General features: G+C 42.1%; 1 protein-coding gene across 5 annotated transcripts in view; it reads left to right on the top strand.

Annotated features, from left to right (window-relative positions):
* Nucleotides 1–9,842: 9,842 nt before the first annotated feature.
* Nucleotides 9,843–20,705, top strand: part of LOC120717604 (FERM, ARHGEF and pleckstrin domain-containing protein 1-like) — a 58,607-nt gene continuing 47,744 nt past the window's right edge. The window contains exons 1-2 of one of the 5 annotated variants that reach the window (XM_040005741.1): nucleotides 9,843–10,126; nucleotides 13,301–13,507. In XM_040005741.1, the coding sequence (XP_039861675.1) occupies nucleotides 13,328–13,507 (180 nt within the window). In that variant the 5' untranslated portion in view covers nucleotides 9,843–10,126; nucleotides 13,301–13,327. The remainder of the gene's footprint in view (nucleotides 10,127–13,300; nucleotides 13,508–20,705) is intronic. The other 4 variants (XM_040005736.1, XM_040005738.1, XM_040005739.1 and 1 more) reach the window with 4 other exon arrangements.

Below are 20,705 nucleotides of genomic sequence, written 5' to 3'. Positions count from 1 at the left end.
CTATGTTTTACACGTATACAGCCTGACTCCCTGGTAATTTGACCAATCGTAGCTTTGAATGTGTAGGGAAGCAGATTAAGAAGCTGACTGGTTGATTGGTGTGTCACTGTAGGTCATCTGGTTAAGCAGGCAGTCCATATGCCAAAGGCTAATGCTGGGGCCTGAGTCTGGCCGTGGCTTGCGTGTCATTCCCCTGCACTCTTTCATTTCTTTCTTGTCAATGCTATCTGGCCTAATAAAGGTTAAAAGCAAAGGGACAGGGGTGATGACTATATCCAAAATCACATTATTCTGTACTAATACAATAAGGAGTAGATAAAGATTTATTTTGACTCATTTTGAGTCATATTGAGAGGTGTAGAGTTGCTCAGGCTGATCTGTGGAAACAAAAACCGCCTTAAAAACAGCCACATAAAAAACCACCAAAGCAAAGGTAAGTGAAATGACCCAAAACAACCTGTAAGAGATCCAAACAATTCAGTGTTCTTATATGTGGAGTTTGGGTGTATTAAAATATCTGTGTTCGGGGTTTCGTTGGATCTCTACTCCAGTCTTGTCAGGAGGAGAAACTGTTGACTCCCACGAAGACTTGCAGGACTCAAAGATAATTGCAAAGCGTCGTCTCATTAGTCCAGCAGCACATTGTTCTTACCAGATTGCAAAAAGGATCCAAAATCATTTGCTCTGCCGGCTCCCAGCTGACACTGTGTGAGAGGCCTGGTTTTCCTGTACATCCAGTACTTGACAGTCATTTTTGTCTTGAGAGTCATTTAGGTTCATATCCACATCTACAGCCAACTAAAGATTAACATTTAACATGGATCTCTTCATGGAGGAAAATAAAGCATTAACTTAAAACCAAATGGTACTTGTTCAAGTGTTCTTTGAGTAACTAAGATTTCAGTTGCCAAGAGTTCAGATACACATGAGGTAATCCCTCGTGTCAAAGGCAATGAACCAAAAGCTGTATCTGAAGTTATATGGTTTGAGGAGATTGATTTTTTTTTTTTAATGCTGACTCCTTTTTATTCCACCTCTTTTTTTCCCCCTTTAGTTTGCCTCAGTGGGTCTTTGAGATTGTTCTAAATCACTGATGCAGAGTAGAAGTGGCAGTGGGGGGGAAACACTAGTTAATAGAGCTGGAGAAGTGAGAGTCAGCATGTCCTCTGAGACGCTTGTCAGCATCCACCTTCAGGCACCTGATGTAAGGACCGTCTCAATCTCTGAGGTGCTTTATCCGCCCTGATGAGACGGTGGGCAGAGGGCTGAAGGACCTGAAGATGATAGGTCTCAGTGGGGTTCATTAGGAAGCAGTATCCCTGTTCAGCAGCAGCCTTTGTGTTTGTGGAAACATTTAGTTAAATGAGGTACAATATCCTTATTGTTCAGTGAAAGAGTTTTAATGAGAATGGATCACCTAATGGCTCGCATGTATCAGCCTAATAGCTGTGGTGCAGTGTTGCCTCATGAACTGTGTTGTGTTTTTTAAATTATCTTTGTGCACTCCCTTTGCCCTTTCCCTCAACTCCTTGCAGAGCTGGAGCTAGAATAACTTTCAAGGAATTTGCGGCAGCGTCGTGGGACGCTGAATTCTCAGCGGGAAACGATGTGGAAAATATAAATAAAATCAGCTTGAAAACAACCCCCCCCCCTCCAGAGTTTCCCAGTGTAGGTGTATGAATTAAATAGGCGCTGACTCATCGTTACCTGCGCTCAGCTCTGTAAGCCAGGGGCTCAGAGGCACAGACATCGCAGCTGTGACACAGCACGCTGTGTTTGTTCCAGCTGAGCTCCTCTACATCAGTATGTCAAATGTCAAGAGGAAGAAGAGGGGGCTGAATGAGTCACTCCACCACCAACGCCATCCCCACCTCCCGCAAGGGTGCAGCAGGATATCTGTGTGGGATACAGCAGCAGTACATGGCAAAAAAAGGCCACGTGGTGCTGCTTCAGCCTCTTTGACTCCAGGCCACGCTAAGTTCAGGAGCAGAAGGAACACCTTGTCTGCCAGCCCAGAGGTTTTGAGGATGAAGGAGATTCCAATGCACACACCACACAAAGGAGCCTTTAAATTGCTTTAATCCTCTCATTGATCAGTGGAGCATTAAAGTCTCAATGTGGTTCAGACCGGGGTTGTAATGTGTGGAAATTAGGCTTTTATGCTTCTGCAACACAGAACAATTGTTTAGATCAATTGGCTCTGATATGAAAGTGCCTTTAGGGGAATTGCTCTGTCATGATGTGGATCTGCATAATGCTGTGCTATCCTGTTTAAGGTATCATCTCGTGCCTGCCTGGTTTTCTTTTTTTGGTTTTTTTTTGTTTGTTTGTTTATTTGTTTTTCTAGGATTTTAGACCACTGGATCTGCTCATGACTGAACATGCTGAAAGATTATACGCTGCTTGCTCTCTGCCTCAGCTGGAAGTCACCAGCACTGAAGCTGTTATCAACCTACACTCTGTGTTTCATGCCTTTTTATACTGGAAACAGTGTTGATGTGCAGGAGGGGGAAGAAGGAACAAATAGGCTGAGCTGGGACTGTCAGAGGGCCTAATAACTAGGTGTCATGGCAACCAGATGGCAACACATGAGCTGTCAATTTCACAGTCTAATTTGCCGCTGCAACAGAGGAGAGTGTGTGGGGGATGATCTGTGCAAACAATGAAACATTTCTGTGCTGAGCACATGTGTTCATATTCTGGCTTTTAAATATCAGCCATTAATCAAATCAAGTGTATTTATGTAGCTCATTTTAAAACGGTAAATGTTATGGGATAGACAGACATATGGGGAAAACAGGTTAAAACATTTTGCATCAATAATTCTAAAAGTAAAAGTAAAGTAGTAAAAGAAAAAAGGCAAGGAGAAACATAAAAATCCATAATATTAATAAAATCACAACAGCACATGAAACAACACATGTACATATAACGGCAAATCTACACTGTGGATCCCTCTAAAAAAAACTGTAATGGATTTAACACGACTTTGAAGCTGGGTTTAAGAAATAAGTGTTTAAACTTTTAGAGCATGTTTAGCACCACCTTGTGCCAGTATAGAACGAGACGTCACGTGGTTGGTTGGTTGCAGCTAACAGACTTCATGAGTTTATGTTAGCTAACAAGTGACAGAACTGATAGCTCTGTAAAACAAGCAAACTAAAACTGAAAAGCAGTCTAGGGGAGTCACTTTTGTACTGCCTATGGCTGTAGCAGTGAGTTTTATGGTTAAAAAAATAAATAAATAAAAATAAAAAACAGGACATACTGTCCACTTTCACGCTCTCTTTAGCACTAAGTGGTTTTTCATCGTTAGCTAGCCACACTGCAATGGACAAATCCACCTGTTAGCCGTAATGTTAGGGTTTGTAAATGAGGACTATGCTTCAGTCAGGTGCACCTGTGGTTCACCCGGCCGACAAACTGGAGTCTACGCAGATTTTTCATTTTCATACTTACTAGGTCAAACTAATCCCAAACAGCTAGGAGGAAGTTTAAGACTGGATGCATTTTTCATGTTGTTCTCATGCAGATAAATACATTTCTGACTGATGGGATGTCTGCAAAAGCTTTGGAACTAATCACAAATTACCCAGTGCAACTATTGCAACAGAAAGGCCCTGACTGGGTAGTAGGAGAGAAACCAGGCATTATAAGATATTGTGGTCATGAACCAGGAGTTGGTGAAGTTATAGAGGATTTGTGGACCAATGATCAGGGACACTTCTGAGTGAAGTCTAGTTGGCAGGTAGAGGAATTACCCTGGATGATTATCTTATCTAACTCTAATCTAATTCTATATGTTTGTGTTTTTTTCTCGTCACTCTCCCACAGAGCAAACAGTCACAGCAGATGGCTGTCCTTCCTAAGCTTTATTCGCCGGGAGCTCTTTTTCAAAGAGTTTTTTCCCCCCTTTCTGTCGCCATATGCATGCTCATAGGGGATTCTCTATAGACGTAAATAACAGAAAAGAATACAGATTGTGGTCTTAACAAAGGGGGGTCTTCTATTTGAGCTCCACATGTTTTTGTGTATGTCTGTTAAGCGTACATTTTCTGCCATTATGAATGACTCCCAATGTCTTTAATTGTGCTTTTTCATCTTCAGAAGAGTAATGACCACAAGAGATTAGTCTATTAAGAACACTAAGTGCTAGGAAGTGTGTGAATGTTTCACTACCACCAAATAAGATGTGGGTAATGTTAAAAAATGTAAGTAATTTTGGCGTGCACACTTTCTGCTTTTTTCCTGAAATTTTCCAATATTCAGTAAATTTAAATATCAATTACATGGATTTATACAACAGCTGAAGGATTTTGAGTATTTCTAGTTTGCATCAACACAGACTCAGCATAAGCACAGCCAAATATAGTATGTAAATTGGACAAAAACAAATTTATGGGCCTGTGGTTAATGTCGGGGACAGACTCTCTCCTGTGTGTTTCAGTGGAGGCGATCATTTATATCTTAATTCACTCAAGTAGAAGTGTAACAGTAATAACATCTGTTTAATCCTGATGCTTTTGCACATTCACGGCAGTAGGAGAAGCATATTTTTAAAAAATCTGTCTGTTACCTGTCTTTTCCCTTTTTGTTTCTTCTTTAAATAGAGCATGTGAAGAGGCTCCCTCCTGCTGGTTTCCCTCTCTTCTAGAGGTGGAGAACACAGTAGGAGCTGTGTGTAGAGGAGGAAGTCTTGGATAGTCACTCTCTGAACAAAACAGATTTCCCTCCCTCTGCTTTATCAACTGTAACAACTCCATGTGTCTCTTCAGTACAGAAAAGATCTAAAATGTCTTAATATAAATGTAATTTTTAACACCAAAATATCTTAATATTCAGATTCTGATTGAGATCAAAAGGGTATAATTGCTTTTTCTTTGAATATAATTCACAAAGCATGGAAAATCCTAAAAGAGTAACAACCACAGCTGTTGAAACACACATTTCATGAGGGATTCACTCAATTTCAAATATCATCCAAACAGCGATGATGCCTTACGAGAGCTGCAGGAGGCAAATGTGCACTCTAGATAAAAAAAAGCATACAAGTTGCTGATTTACGAAGATTCCTGCTGTAATTACATAAATCAAGTGGTTGTAATTGTCATGCTGCATATATAATCTGCACAGCCCTGTCACACATGCATCCACAGATACAGAGAGTATTATGTTTGGATTTTTTCTCTTTTTTTTAGAACAAAAAATGAAATAAAATAAAAGCAACTGGGACATTTACTACGCTTCAAGCAGCACAGGCAGGTTTATTTTAAGCAGCTGAACAGTAGTTAGTACTGTAGACACAGAAATGTGTGTGTGTGTGTGTGTGTGTGTGTGTGTGTGTGTGTGTGTGTGTGTGTGTGTGTGTGTGTGTGTGTGTGTGTGTGTGCCTACATCCACACTAACTGGAACACTGGCAGTTGGAGAAATGTGAAAGTGTAGCTCTAATGACCTGGTATTTAAAGTCGGTGGGAAATGGTGACAGGAGTATGCTGCACACAGACCAAAATACATCTTCAGGGAAAGATATTGTGTGAAAATGTTTTAGATTTTGAATAGAGCCCTGGGTTACATCATGTCAGCCTCCCCTGTTTAATTATGAAATTATTCCACTCTGTACCCCATACTTTACTTTCTTTGCCGGGCTCCACACAAACTGTGCCGGAATAAAGAATAAATAGTACACAGCAGGAATAAGTACCAAACAGGAGAAATATATGCAATCAAGAGAGATATATACAAAACAAGAAAAAGGCACACATTGGAGATCAACTTTCAAAGTGCTTTGAAGTATTGCAAAGAAGAAGAGTTGGTCAGAACAGAGTGCGTGTGTGAGTGGTCTGAGTGATGGGGGTTACGCAGACCATGGATCAGATTGGTGAGATGAGGGGGCAGGGGTGAGGGTGGAGGCACAGTGTTTGTTGACAGTGGGAATGGCCCAGGGGTAGAAGTTTTTTGTGAGCCTGGAGGTGTAGGACCTGATTGCCCTAAGGCACTGACCAGAGGGGCAGTGCCTCAGGGTGTCCTGCACCTCACCCTCTAATGAGGATCTGACGATGTCCTCCAGGGGTGGCAGACAGCAGCCAATGATTTTTTGGGCAGTGTTAAATTACCCTCCTGTTCTTAGTAGTGGCCCCTGTGTACTAAACACCCAGGCACTAGGAGAGCACGCTCTCCACTGAGGAGCAGCAGAAGGCCAGCAGCAGCTTCAAGGTTATTCTTCCTCAGAACACTGCTGGGCCTTCTTTACCAGGGCATTAATGGTGTGGATCCAGTTGATGTCAGCGGAGATGTGGGCGCCCAGAAACCTGATATTGAAGACAGATTCCACCCATTCCCCATTTATAATTAGAGAGGAGTGGACCTGTCTATGCCTCCTGAAGGCCATTATGAGTTCTTTTGTTTAAAGGACTTACCTGCAAACACAAAAGTTTAAGTTGTATCTACAAGCTTTAACTTGATACTAATTTAAGACTTACATGGTAAATTCACACCGTGTCTTATGAGAGTGCCAATTTGTACAGCATTCTATCCTGTTGTGAATGATCTCTTCACTTGTCTTTACAAGTCTTAATGATATATGTACACACAGTCCTGTGATAAAACGTACACACAGTTCTTTGGAAAACTAAGTACTCCATGATTGTAGAACCACCGTTGCAGCAATAACTTGAAGTGATTGCTTTCCACATTGTTGTGGAAGTATTTTGGATCACTCTTGAGTGGATTCATTTATGCACAGCTCTCTTAAGGTATTTCGGTCAGGTTGAGGTCTGGACTTTAACTGGGCCACTGCAACACCTTCATTCTGTTCTCTTGCAAACATCATGCTGTGCATCGTGACCAAACATCTCCACTTTGGTCTTGTCTGTACAAAGGACATTTTTCCAGAAGACTTCTTTTTAGAGAGAAGAACATTTTTCCTGACAACGCTTCCAAACAAGCCATCCTTGTTCAAGCTTCTTCTAACTGCAAATGTGTAATGAAGTGATCCTTTTAAAGCACTTTTCTGCTCTAATTAAGCACTTATTATTTATTTTACTGCAGCTGCTTATGCATACATTTTTTGTACAGCTGGTTGAGGATGATGCAGGTATTTATGTCTATCAGTGGGTGGGAGGCTCATATTGTTACATCACTTTTATTTGGTAGATCCAGTTTATCCATAAGATCTTGATATAAGGGCTTCTAACAACATATGTGCATGACCCCATTTGAACCTAGATGTGACATATTTGTTTTCATTTTCCCAGTATATGGTTTAATTTTTTTTTTTAAATTAGCATTCCGGGAAACCAGTCAAATGTAAAGTCGGCTGAATGAAAAATTGTCATATAATGAATAGATATTATGTAAAACTTTTGTGTGCAGTGTTTCCCCACCCAGCAGTGACTATAAGTTGACTTAATGATTTCATTTGCTATTGCATAACTGGATAAGAGATCACTAAGAACATGGCCCCAAATCTTGATTGCTTACATAACTAATCCAAAGCAGCATTGTCTCTGGTCTGTTTATTCTTTCTCGCTTGTTTTCACGCTCTTGCCGAAATGTTAATCTTTGCCTCAGTTCCAACACGGTGCCTCCAGAGAGCCTCTGAAGCTGCCAAGACACCAAGTGTAATTTCTCCATCTTCAGTCCCACACCGCTAAAGCGTAGGAGACTTCCTTTCCTGCCAATGAGAAGGTGGGCGAGCAGCAGACATGAAAAAGAGGCAAGGAGAAGAAAAAACTGTTTTGGTCGTTCACCGCAGTCCTTGCCTTTTATCTCTGTCCCTGGACCCAATAGCATACACAGAGGCGTGGGCGATGTGGAGGCCCGGGCCCAAGCCAAAGCCCCAGGCCACTCTGCATAAAAAGAGAGGGAAGGAGGGCATACAAGGCAGTGAACAGTTGGCAATGATTACATAATGTGAGCAATCGACTGTTCATAAACCGACTGATTAAACCAGAGGTTTCTCTTAATCTGACTTGTCAGTCATTATTAGAGTCACAAAGTCAGTGGTAGTTGGCTTGTTAGTATCATCGCTGGACACTTTCAGGGACCACTGGCCAAGTAATTTATCAGTGATACTACTGGGTGCACTAGCATTTACTACAGTAGTTGGGCCAAGCAGTTTTTATAGGGATGACAAAGATGAGACCACTGTTTATTATTCCTTTATTTATCCAGGTAAAGAAAATCTCATTGAGATTAAAAATCTCATTTCCAAGAGAGACCTGGCATCACTTATATTGCTATGACACAAAAACTGATGTTTTTGTTCTGCCTGAAAAATTGTGGGCTTAATCATCAGTTTTTTTTGTCAGTTGCTCTCATGATTAGATTTGATTTTATAGTGCAGATTCACGCTTTAAAGCATGTTACAGTATTGCAGTGTAAAGACACCACAGTATTAAAGCAAAAACCCTACAATTAAACAATCCCAGGCAATAAACCACTTGGCGATCGCTGGACTGGACATCTCTCAGAGGCTGTTTGTCCAAAGACCTGCCTAACGCCTTTTTTGATATTGTCTGGTTTAAATAACATTTGTTCTGAATACATGCCATGAGTTTAACAAAGTAGTAGAAGAGTTCAGAAATGTATTAGCATTGCAGATCTCTGCTTGGATATCACAGAAACTGAATAAAATCTGAACTTGGACACAAGGAAATCAGCATGATGCCAAGTTAATATCTTAGCATCTTTTTCTTTGTTTTTGATGGTGACACAACTACACCTTTGACTCATTTTCAGTTTACATCATTACACACACTGTTATGCATTCACTGAAGGATTAATGGGGGGCTTTTCCGAACATGTGTCCATGATTATGGCCTTTTGTATTTCGTCTGCATTTCACTTTATGGCAAACTTATCTGGACCTCAGGTAAACTGCAGGGTTTTGGTTTTTACATAGGTGACGCAGAATACAGTAGTTTGATAAAAAGAGAACAATGTCTTACAGAAATGTCCTTGAGCTAAGAGTCTCTGGCAAACTCTAGAGGATGCTGTTGCATGGATGCTGTTGCACGACTAACCTCTGTCCTTAGATCAGTGACTCTCTATTTCCAAAAATAAGATAATAAGTGAGCAGACCACACACAGTACACACAACCGGGAGGAAACAGAGGGTAGGACATTACCACTTCCACTTTTTATTTAACAAAAGAGTACCTGTTTCAATACATGCTGACATTGCTTAGTACTGCTTTTTTCTTCTTCTTTTTTAAATTCTTGTGATTGTTTACCCTTTCAACTTTTCCTGGTGCCTGAGGCAAATACATAAACAACTGTATAACACACATAAGGAAGAAAACAGTGAGTTTGAAATCACAACAACTTTAAAGTGGAAATATAATACAGCACATACCCATTAAGCAGTAACCTTCAAGGTAACTTCCGGGATTGCTCTCTAAAGCTTCCCTGCTGGTCCTCTAACGTTTCCACAAACGTGACCTTCGTTTACCAAAGTGGTTTGCGCCACTATAGTGTAACTACTGTAACTGTAGGACCACTGCAGTGTAACTATAGTGCAACTATTTTATATAAAAAATAATGTAACTACATGATGTAACTATCTATAATGTCACTATCGTACAACTTTTGTTACTTAAGCAATAGTTACACTATAGCGCCACTATAACCATATTGTAACCATAGTGTAGCTATAGCTATAGTGGTACAACGCCTGTGGGTTACTCGTATCACCGACTGTGAAGAAAAGAATACATTTAAGGATGTTTTCGCACTCTCTTGGTAAATGTAAGTCTTATCTTAACTTATAAAGTTTGAATGCAGTGGTTTGTTTTGTTTTACAGCAGCTGCCGCTGGGTGGTGCTGTTGCTCCTCGGTGTGCAGCTGCTGTTCGGAAGGTGGAGGTGCTGCTGCACCTCCTTCATTGTCTGAGTGAATTCAGCAGGAGTGGATCCGTCGCTCGGTTCAATGTAATCCCGTCTCTCCCCGGCTCACTCACTCAGTCGTCCGCCATGGCGACCGCAGGAAGCCTCCTGATCGCTGCGAGCTGTGTCTAAAACTCATCTGGGATTCATTTTCCCCCAATTTTTTCCGGACGTGGATGTAGTCTTCCCCTTCAGCTGGGAAATACTTTCGTGTGGACAAGCCCGCATTTCGAGACACGGGGGTAAGAATCGTGCAGCCCGAGTCCTCTATCTCACTGTGCTCTTTAAGGGAAGTGATTCAACTTGTTTGAGGAGATTAGGGTTAAGTCTTGGGAGTATCTTTCCCGTGTTGTTTCGTGATGCTGGATTTCGAAGGTGGGGAATAACTATCACTCCGTGTGAAAAATCCTTCTATGTTGCTAGGGACTGTCCTTTCTGTCCCTGCAGTGTGGCTTGCATTGCACAGATATACCTTAGCAGTATGTGCAGACGCCGCAGTCGTTGGGGGTTCCGTTTCTCTGAGACGATCCATGCACGCTCTGTGACATTTAAAAGATTGCAAAGATCAAACAGTGCCGGGGTGTGTGCATTTAGCAGTTTCCAGAGGCTGTCCAGGTGGGTCCGAGCAATGCGTTAATGTCACATGTACTGTACTGGCTGATAATGTCCCGAGGATTACAGCAGCCTGCTCTATTAACCTACATTATATTTATGGTGTGACCACACTTCAGACTCCATGAGCTGAGTCTACAGTGACTGTAGCATTCGAGTCATTGAGACTCTTTTGCATATCCCTTAGTTACACGTATCCTGTTGGTTGTCATTCCTTTCACTTAATGGACGTATGTCACATTGCCAGCAGTACAGTAAGAACTTAAAGCCTTTCAGGCAATGCCAGCCACACCCATGTATCAGTGTCGATTGCGAAACACAGAAGAAATTGAGCTCTGTGTTTTTTTGTTATGCAGCTTCTCTCAGGTAGACAGCCTCTGGCCATTCAGCTGTCATTAAAGGATTCCAGCTGTGCAGTTGTGGACTTCATCTAGGGGCCCCTGCGTGCCTCTGCGCACAGAGGAGCCACTGTTACAACGCTGGACTCTCAATAAGCCAGCAGTCACAGCTAAACATTACAGGCTTGTGTGGAATTTCAAGCAAACAAGTTCAAAGGCAGGGAGGTTTACCCTGAGAAACACTCAGGGGTCTGCAAATGTCCCTTTTGGCATTGTATGCTGGACGAGTACGCTTTGTGTCACTTTCTAGCCCTGGGAACAAGGCCATCTGTACTACTGCCTGTTTTTGTGTTTGTTTGGTCCTGTGTTACCTACTCAGAGAGGCGCACAGACCCGGAGTCATGACTGGTTGATTCATGATGCTTGGTGCAGGGGAGGGTACGTGCTGACTGAAATAATCAGAGTCTACTCTTTCACTGCCCTCTGTTTCACTGGTGCCTTGTTTGAAGAGTGTCCGGTTACGTGGCGTGCATGTGCAGGTCATGCAAGCCATGAATTTACAGAGTTGACATAATACGCTTGCCAATAATCAAGAGCCAGGGCCACCGAGCGGTGACGGCCACTCGGATCAAGTGTCAAAAAGAACAGGGCTTGATTTGGGGAAAATATGCTCGTTTCCATTCAGACTGCCCCGGTGGCAGCTTTTAGGTCTGTTTTTGATCAGCCCAAGGGAGCGTGCACTTTAACTGGAATACAGCAACATCTCTCACCCACTGCGCTGTGATGACAGTGTACAGGCAGGTGAAAATGATACAACATGGTCCCCAAAGTCTTATATCAGAGAACTCAAAGATGAACTTTCCTGATTAATTGCATTACAAAGTGTCCTTTACTTTTTTAGCCTTTTACCACAATACATCTGGACAGAATGGCCTTGACAGCCTTAACAATCACTTGACAGAAAATTGGTTTCCTATTCAATCAGTCATTCCTCAAGTAAAACTGCCTTTTTCCTGTTTTCTTGTTTCCTTTCTTTCTTGTAAATAATATCTGTTTATCTTTGGTCGCTTGTCACAGTTTTCTATCACCCAGCCGACTGATTTTTAAATCAGTCAGCAATCATCAATTAAAAAAATAAAATTACAGTCAGCAGACCTACTAGCCATCGATCCCTACACCATCATCGCACAGAATTTACAGTGTCCACTGTCCTCGGGCTATATTCTCCACACACTCTACTGGATTACATTATCCACTCCTTTGAAATGCCTTATTCAGCTCTCAGCTTAAACTTGGCACCAGTCGTTCACCTCTGCGGCGGCTGAACAACTGCCCAGTGGCCTCGGTGCTCTGACGAACCACTCGGTGAGGTCTCAGGATGACATCAGCCTGCTGGAATGTGTAATGAAGAGAGAATTAAGCAGGACAGCAGGGCCTAAGGGGATCTGGCTGTAGATACATGGTGGCAGGGTGGGGATTGGGGGGGGGGGGGGCGGATAGTGGCCTGATCAAGTGTCAACCTGAAATGAATCCATGACTTTGTCCAAAACATTCAGCCATCTGGGAGAGTCATTGACTGAGTGATACTGCAGATTTTCCCACATTCCAGATGCACCCCAGCTCTTTCTGGTTTTGGATGTAAACCTCCAGCACTGGATGCTTTGTAGCGATGGTACCCATCATTTATATTTGTCATGTTAGTTACTTTCTGTGGCTTGTTGAAGCCATTCATCTATTAGTTATGGATTGGAAAGAGCCTGGTTGCACGAATTGGATGTTTTCCCTTTGCCATCATGGACTTCTTCCCGCAGCCAAAAGGCATTCGTGTTATGTTAATTGGTGGATGTGAGAGTGAACAGTTGCCTGTCTTTGTGTTAGCTCTGATTGGCTAGTGACTTGTCCGAGGTGTACCCCATCTCTTTCCCTGCTTGCCCAATGACAGCTGAATTGGGTAAGTGGAAAGAAATCGATGTACGTTATCTGTTATCTCTACTTTAAACCTGCAGTTTATTGATAACCGATGCAATATAGTTATTTCATCATCTGGAGTGTTTTCGGTTAATTCCTATTACTCTGTGTTTATTCTACTTCTTCCCCAAATCAACTGTCATTCTACCGGCTCTTTGATTTTTACACTCTAGCCTCATGATTCATTTGTTAAATCAAATTAGGGCTGCCTGATTTGTGCTTTGAAATCAAGAACTTGCCTCACTCTTTTTTTAGATTAATTGGGTCTCCCACTGGCAACAATTATCAGCCATTAGCAGCGAGTGCAAATACTGCATTTGCAATTACTGTGTTTTGTGTGACATGAAAGGTCGTGCAGCCCGTCCTCTGGGAGCCGATGCAGACATTGGGCTGTACTGCACATACATCGCTGACGCTGTGAGACGGGAGTTTCAGATTTTTACCCTTTAGGTTGAATATGTTTTTCTGTGCTTGACTTCTGTCTTGCCCTTGATGCAGGCTGAGCAGTGAGCAGTGCAGCACACCATGGCAGAGCCAGACCCAGACACAATCTCCTCTGGCGCAGGGCAGCGCCTCGGAGCTCCGGAGACCCTTGGCATCAGTACGTTAGATCCCGGGCACAGACCTCCGGCCATGCCCCCCGGACGACACGTCACCGTCAGGGTCCGTATGCTGGATGACACAGAGGAGCTTTTCGACATCTCGGTGAGTCATTATCGTTTTTCTTGTTGTTGAACAGGACTTTTCATTATCGCACCGTGGCCAAGAAGCATTTCCCCGATTCCAGCTGCAGTCTGGTAACAGGTTGGCATGGTAACTGCATGTTGAATGAAACTGGATGGATCTTAGTAATGTCAGGGTTCCTCCAGTTTATTGTGGGTTATTCAATTTCTGCTCACTCTTTCCTAATCTCCCAAAGTGTTTCAAATCTGCTCTACAGCTGTCGCTATTACTACACCACAATTATTCTTCTGCTGCCAGGGTTCTCAAAACGCAGCTCACGGGCCAGAGGTGGTCCTTGGAAATATTTTATGCCGCCCTTGGATGACAAGGAAAGGATGCACGATTTTACAGCTCACTCATGGAGAGTTCATGCCCATGCTATGATGTTGCACGACTGAACGAGACCAAGAGAGAGAAGCAGAGCAAAGCATCCCTGTTCTTAAAGCTTTCCAAACACTGGTGTTATCTTAGATAATTTAATGAAAGCAGATAGGTACAGACGAGAGAGACAAGAATATATCTTATTTGTCTTGTTTGAGCTCCCATTCGAATTCCATTCTTGACTTTAGGATTTAGAGGATTAACGTTCTCATCACATGGCTCTAAATTTGGACACAGTATGCGAAGGCGGATGTGCTAAAATTAGACACTAATTGCTAAGTGCCTTCTACTATCTGGTCACAATGCTTAAAATGCAAAAAATAAAAATAAAAACATGTTGTGATGTTCATTGTGTAGAAACTGGATTATTTTAACATAAAGCAAATGATTTGGAGGCAAAAGTCAAATTTTCTTATGATGATCACGGGCAGCACTGCAGTGTAGTTTCAGTTTGTCACATGTACACTGTCCTGCTGGAGAGAGATAATCCGCAGTTGTAAATAGTTCCTGACCAATAACTGATTTTGTACTTCGTGTAACAGTTTTCAAACATTTCTAAACATTAAATAAATAAAACATCTTATATAGTGTACAGAAACGAAGATGCGTGTCAGGCAGTAAAAATGGGCCTCAGCATGACGGCATATGGCTGTGGCCTTTTCCTTGATAGTGTTAATATAGTACAATATATACAATAACACCAGCTATGTCCTTTAAGGCACTTAGAAGAAGATAACATACTTTGCAAAATCTCATCCTCCCACAGCTCGTGTTCTCGATGTTCTCAGGCTTTGATTTAATGGCAGAAACGCAGGGAGGAGAAAGAGAAAATACTGGTATTTGTCTGAGGATAGAGTAGAACAACGAGCTACATTCTGTGACCAGAAGCGTTTCCTCCCAAAACAGTGGAGCGAGATGAGTAGATAGTGAAAAGTAGTGATGGAGGGAAACAGATACAGCAGCAGCCACACAGGACCTGTTTAATGTGTATGAATGGGCCCCGGCAGTGAAGTTGCTGAGCTTTACTGACAGTTAGTGCGTGTGCATTGCAGGGTGGTTGTGTCCTTTTGGCTGTTTCCCAAGGCAGTGTGGGTAAATGCAGTTCCTTAGGCAGTGCATGACTCTTAATCTTTCTAGAGGTGTCATATGTTCTTCTAATACTTAACGCTCACTAGGTTCTCCCAGTGAAATCCTGTTTAATTGCACTCTTGTTTATGTCTACTTTTTTTTTTTTGTACTAGTTTTTCTCACGCTAGTTTGTCAACTGCAATATCATCCAGCCGGTGATGCTTAAATTTGATATGAGTCTAGAGCAGGAGTGGAAGGGATTTTTTTTTTTTAGTCCGCTTCAGGGCTTGCAATCTGTGGAAAACCTGCAATGGGAAACTCCGCTTACAAAGGTGATCTCAACCTCAGAGTTTAATACATTTTTTATGACGTTTCAGTGTCCCAAAGCTGTGTTTAACACTACTCTAACCGCCAAGGAGTACACACGCTGACACTTTGGATCTTCGGTGGTGAAAAAGAACATTAAACGACTAAATACTGTGCACTACAAGAAATATATGTAAGTGACCCTTTTTGCAAGGCCCTAAAATGTCCTTCATTATGTAGCTGAGTGGTTGTGATGGTGAGTTTGCAACGTTTTCTCGCCAAGCTGGCCTGAAACAAGCTGAGGCTGCAAATCAGGGGAGGGTAACAAAAGGCTCTCGCTAACAGAAAGCTTTATTCATGCTCAATTTAACACACATTATATCCTTTATCACAAGTCAGTACTTGAGATAAAAAGCTCTGTGGCCTGAATGTTGTTTTTTGCCCAGAGGTATCAACAGAGAAGATATTTATCTCAGTCACTGGCTTGCATTCAGGGTGGAAAGATCTATTATAAAAAAAATAAAATAAAATATATATATATATATATAGATATGTATAGACACATATACATACACACACATCTATTTATTTAATATGTACATATAGTTCAGTGTCACAAAGTTTCCTGTTTTCTTGAGTATGTTGAGCTTCTAAAAACAAAAGGTTACTTTATTTTCGAATTGCCAAACAGTGTATACACTGATCAGTCACAACATTAAAATCATTGGAATTTAATAATATTATTTATCTCATTACATTGCAATGTTTTACTGGGAAATCTTGGGTGATTGGGGTTCACATGGATATTATTTTGACATCTACCGCATTTCTAATGGTTCTTATGCAGCTCCTCTTACCAGTGGCACTCCCTGATGGCAGCAGTCTCCCACAGCAGGACAGTTTACTCCACCCCACAGCAAAATTGGCTCACGAATTACTCGAGAAGTGTGACAAAGAACCGAAAGCTCACTTGATCCGGCTTCCAAACTCCCCACATCCCAATCAGATCAAGCATCCACTTGAACGAGCCCAGTTCACGGAGTCCCCATTCCACACTCCACAGGACTCAAAGCACCAGCTGCCCACGTCCTCACAGGACACCAAAGGCTCCAAGTCCACGGCCCAATGAGTCAGAACCAGATTTAGCAGCATGAGGGAGACCTTTAAAACCTTAGAAAGGAGTTTTTACTGGAGTTGAGGTAAAGCAATTTTAAAGCACATTTAGTTGCCTGAAGCGAGTTGCTTTCTTTCAGCAGTAATTACAATTTGTTTCACCAAGTCGCAACCCAACTATCCCTGAGATACAGAAGACATATGTCAACTTTGTACACACTGTGCTGATGTTAATCTCTTCCCCGCAGCAGTGAAGTGAGATAGCTGCATGGTCTACAAAACACATCTGTCAAGCAATTATCCAGTCTTTTATTTCACAACAGGAACATGCAGCATTGTTCAGGAAGAGGCAACTCATCTCAGATGATTTTATTGTCAAAGTGATTCAAGGCAGGAATTTTTTTTGGGGGGGCGTCTCTTTAAGAAAACATAAAATGTCTAACCTCACCCTGTTACTGATACCGAAGGCTTCAGTTCCCGTTCCTCTGTTTGAGAGGGGTAAGTTTCCACCTCAGCGGGCAGAGTATCAGATGGTTGAGAAACAAAAAGGGGCCACAGAGCCTTCTCATGGGTCGCATACCATGCTGTGGCCTAGTTAGCACTCTGGCTGTGAACACTTGTGTTGATGCTGATAAAGTCTGGCTGCAAAAACCTGGACAGCGGTAGACTGGCCTCCTGAAACATGACTAAAATCTAGTCCATCGTTTTTGTTTAATTCCAAAAAAAAGCAGAAGATTGAAAATAAAGTCGTTTTGGTTTAGATTCAGTGGGGCAGGAGAACAGACTGCCGTCTGGTCTTGCGTTCCTCGGGCTAACATACGCCGACACCGTGTGTACTGATGTTTTGATGCTTATGTTTGCTGATGGCTGGTGGAAGCTCTGCAGATTTTGTCCGTGAAGAGTGTTATTGCAGGATGCATTTAGCAGTTGGCATGTGGGGGAAGGGATGATGAAGGCAGAGTGGAGGAGAGTTATGTTCATTCCTGTGAATGAATGAAGGAGTTCAAATCCATCGGGCCAAACCTTTCTGCTAGAATAGCATCAGGTACAACCTTATATGGAATACATCTAAGCTGATTCTGATTTAGCAAAACATTAGAAATTCAGACACATACCATCTCTCTCTCTCTTTCTATCATATTGCACTCCTACTGCTGGTCTTCCTCTCTCACTATAATGAGCCACTGAGGACTGCAGTCTGTCCTCTCCTGCTTTCACTTCACTTTGTCCATTACAGCCACAGCCCCTGTTAAAAGTCTACCTGCTGAGGCAAATCCTGAATTAATTAAATACAAACCTCTTAATCTCTATGCATTTTAATTCGCTTTCCATATGCGGTTTTTACTGCAATACTTTTTCTTTCCTAATAACTAATAACATCAACAGTACATACAGGTTTAGATTAAACCACGGCGTGCTTCTTATTCAAGCTAAGCATCACACAAAACTGCTGAATAGACATGTTGTTCTTGTTCCCCAGTGGATGAATACTTCTTATATTACGATCACCTGAATTCCACTCAGTCACCTCAGCTTCAAAGTATTCACTTAATCTGTGAGTATTGGAACAGTTACTACAGACTGCCACTATGTTGGTGTTATTTGCTAATTTGCCAGTAAGCTGTGCGTTATCTGGGCAATTTCAATAGGCATGCTAGAAGTCTAGTTCAGTCTTGGTATTTTTACACATTACATCCTTAACAGATTCTGGCCCATATTGACATGATAGCATCACATAATCGCTGCAGTGTTTTTGGCTACACATCCATGATGAGAATCTCTTGTTCCACTACATCCCAGATGGGTTTACTTGGATGCTTTCATATTCAAGAAACCAGTTTAGGGTGATTTGGTCTTTGTGATCTGGATAGATCCATTACTACAAATTCTGATCCTTCCACTTGAAGGTCACAGCAGAAATGTAAGTTTTTATTTTCTTCTATTGTCCAATTTTGCATTATAGACTCAGTTTTCTGTTCTTTGCTGAAATGAGTAGCATCTCGTGTGGTCTTCTGCTGCTGTACCAGATCGGTGTGCTCTTCTGCATACCTTGGTTGTAACACTTGGTTATTTGAGTTACTGTTGCCTTCCTATCAGCTCAAAGCAGTCTTGGCATTTTCCCCTTGACCTCTGACATCAATAAGGCATTTCCACCTAGAGAACTGCTGCTCACTGGATAGTTTCTGTTTTTTTGGACCACTCCCACACAGCCAGATGGTTGTGTGGGAGAATCCCAGCAGATCAGCAGTTTCTGAAAAACTCAGACCAGCCTGTCTGGCACCGTTAACCATGCCACATTCACGTTCGCCTTTCATCTCCATTCTGATGCTCGGTTTGAACTTCAGTAAGCGCCTTCACCATGTTTACATACCCAAATGCATTGAACTGCAGCCATGTGATTGGCTGACTAGATATTTGCTTGACTGAGCAGTTGGACAAGTGTACCTAATAAAGTAGCCAGTGAATGTAGATTTACTGTCAAGGTCAAACCAATTCTATGATAATGTAACTGAACACCTTATCCAACATTGCACCGAGATCCACAGATCAGGGAATCAGTTGCTGTTACAGATTTCACACTCAAGGCGTAAAGCAGATGGCAACCTTGCCATGGAATAAACTTCTTCTTACCTTTAGATCAGCTTAATCAGTTCCCTGTTTTAAACAACTTTCAAAAACCCACCTGCATTGACAAGCTGTATAACATTACAACCATAGCCTTATAATTCTCTTTTCTTTTCCTCTCTTTATATATTTTGAAATGGTTTAATGCTGGCATTTTTGCAGATTTAATTTAAGGACCTTGTCATTCTGGTTTGGAAAAATGCTGTAAAAATTAAGTTTATTGCTATTGTTGCCCAACACTGCATCCTCTTGAGGTTTTGAGCTGATTTATGTTACTTTTTTTACTTCATACTCACTCTATCGCCCTTCTTTTCGACTTTTCAAAGCCCCGAGCTTTTGTACAATAGCAGAAAATGAGAACGTGGTGCAAAACACGGCGTGTTGTCGGTGAATCTCGGGGGTGTTGATGCATCAGAGTTTGAGCCATCAGTTTAGATTACAAATCAGTGGATGAAAATAAACATGTTAATGAACACCCCACTGGTGTTCGGCGCTTCTCCTACCATTGTCTTAGGGTGGAAGCCTACTCCCTCCCTCCCCCAGTGAAACTCTTTTCCCCACATGAAGCCACAGGGGGATAAAAATGAATCAATAAATAGGAATAATAAAATGAAATTACCTGATTTATGTGCCCTTGTTTCAGCACAGTGTGAGAGCCTTGTTTTGCGGTCATTTGTGGTTGCACTAGCTTGTCTCATGATTTGTGCTTGTGTTTGCAAGTGTATGCATGTGTACATGTGTTTTTAGGGGAGGAGCAAAGAAGAAGATGTAGCATAACAGAAGAAGAGAAGATGGCAAGGCTCTGTAGCCATTACCGGTATCCTGCAGAAAATGCTGCTGCCTGATTATCACGACGCTGTCTGAGAGCCTGTCAGTCTGACATATTTAAAGTTTACATAACTAAATAAGGATGCTGGATCCATCTCCACTCCTTTTTAGGCATCCTTTTAGTGTGAAATGATAAAAAATTAATCAAGAATGTTTCACTGAGTAGATTTTTTTATGCTAACTATGAACGCAGACATCTATATTTAACCTATTTTCTGTTGCTGGATGTGATTTCTCTCTCTCTCTCATCCTCTTAACTGAAAGTGTTCAGAGGAAACCGGGGAAGCAGGGGCCACCCGGGCTAAAAGAGGGCTGTGTCACAAAAGAGAGGACCTTCTTTAGAACAAGCCTACTCTCACACCAGTCCAGAGGGCTTAGCATCATCCGGCCACTCTCCACTTTTCTCCCCATATGCTGTCACCCATTCACTGTGATGAGAAGCAATTAGAGGAGCTCTAGTGTGCCTTGTTGTCCGCTGAATGGCAATGAGGTCCTGACTTAATGAGCAGAAGCACGATAAAGGGCTTCTTTCAGCTCGGTCTTAAACAGCTTATGTATGGTTGTTCAGTGACTGACTGACCGGCAGTGAGGACAAGTACACACCTGTGGAGCGACGCCCAGATGCATATGGAGAGTCGAGTACCAGGGGTGCATAAATAGCTCCATTCTGAACATTGATCTTAATAAAAAGGAAGCAATGGGATTGGCAAATGCAGCACGTACCGATCAGCGTACTTATTAAATCTGACATTCAATCCACTGTCATTAGTGTACAATACAGCTAATTAATTGCACAAAGCCGTCCATTAGTTGTGGTGTTGTACTCATGTTATGAAGCTGTGGCGTGACGCATACGTTT

The sequence above is a fragment of the Simochromis diagramma genome, unplaced genomic scaffold (genome assembly GCF_900408965.1).
Source record: "Simochromis diagramma unplaced genomic scaffold, fSimDia1.1 OVJJ01000501.1, whole genome shotgun sequence".
NCBI classification, from domain to species: Eukaryota; Metazoa; Chordata; class Actinopteri; order Cichliformes; family Cichlidae; genus Simochromis; species Simochromis diagramma.
This window is presented reverse-complemented; position numbering and strand designations above follow the sequence as displayed.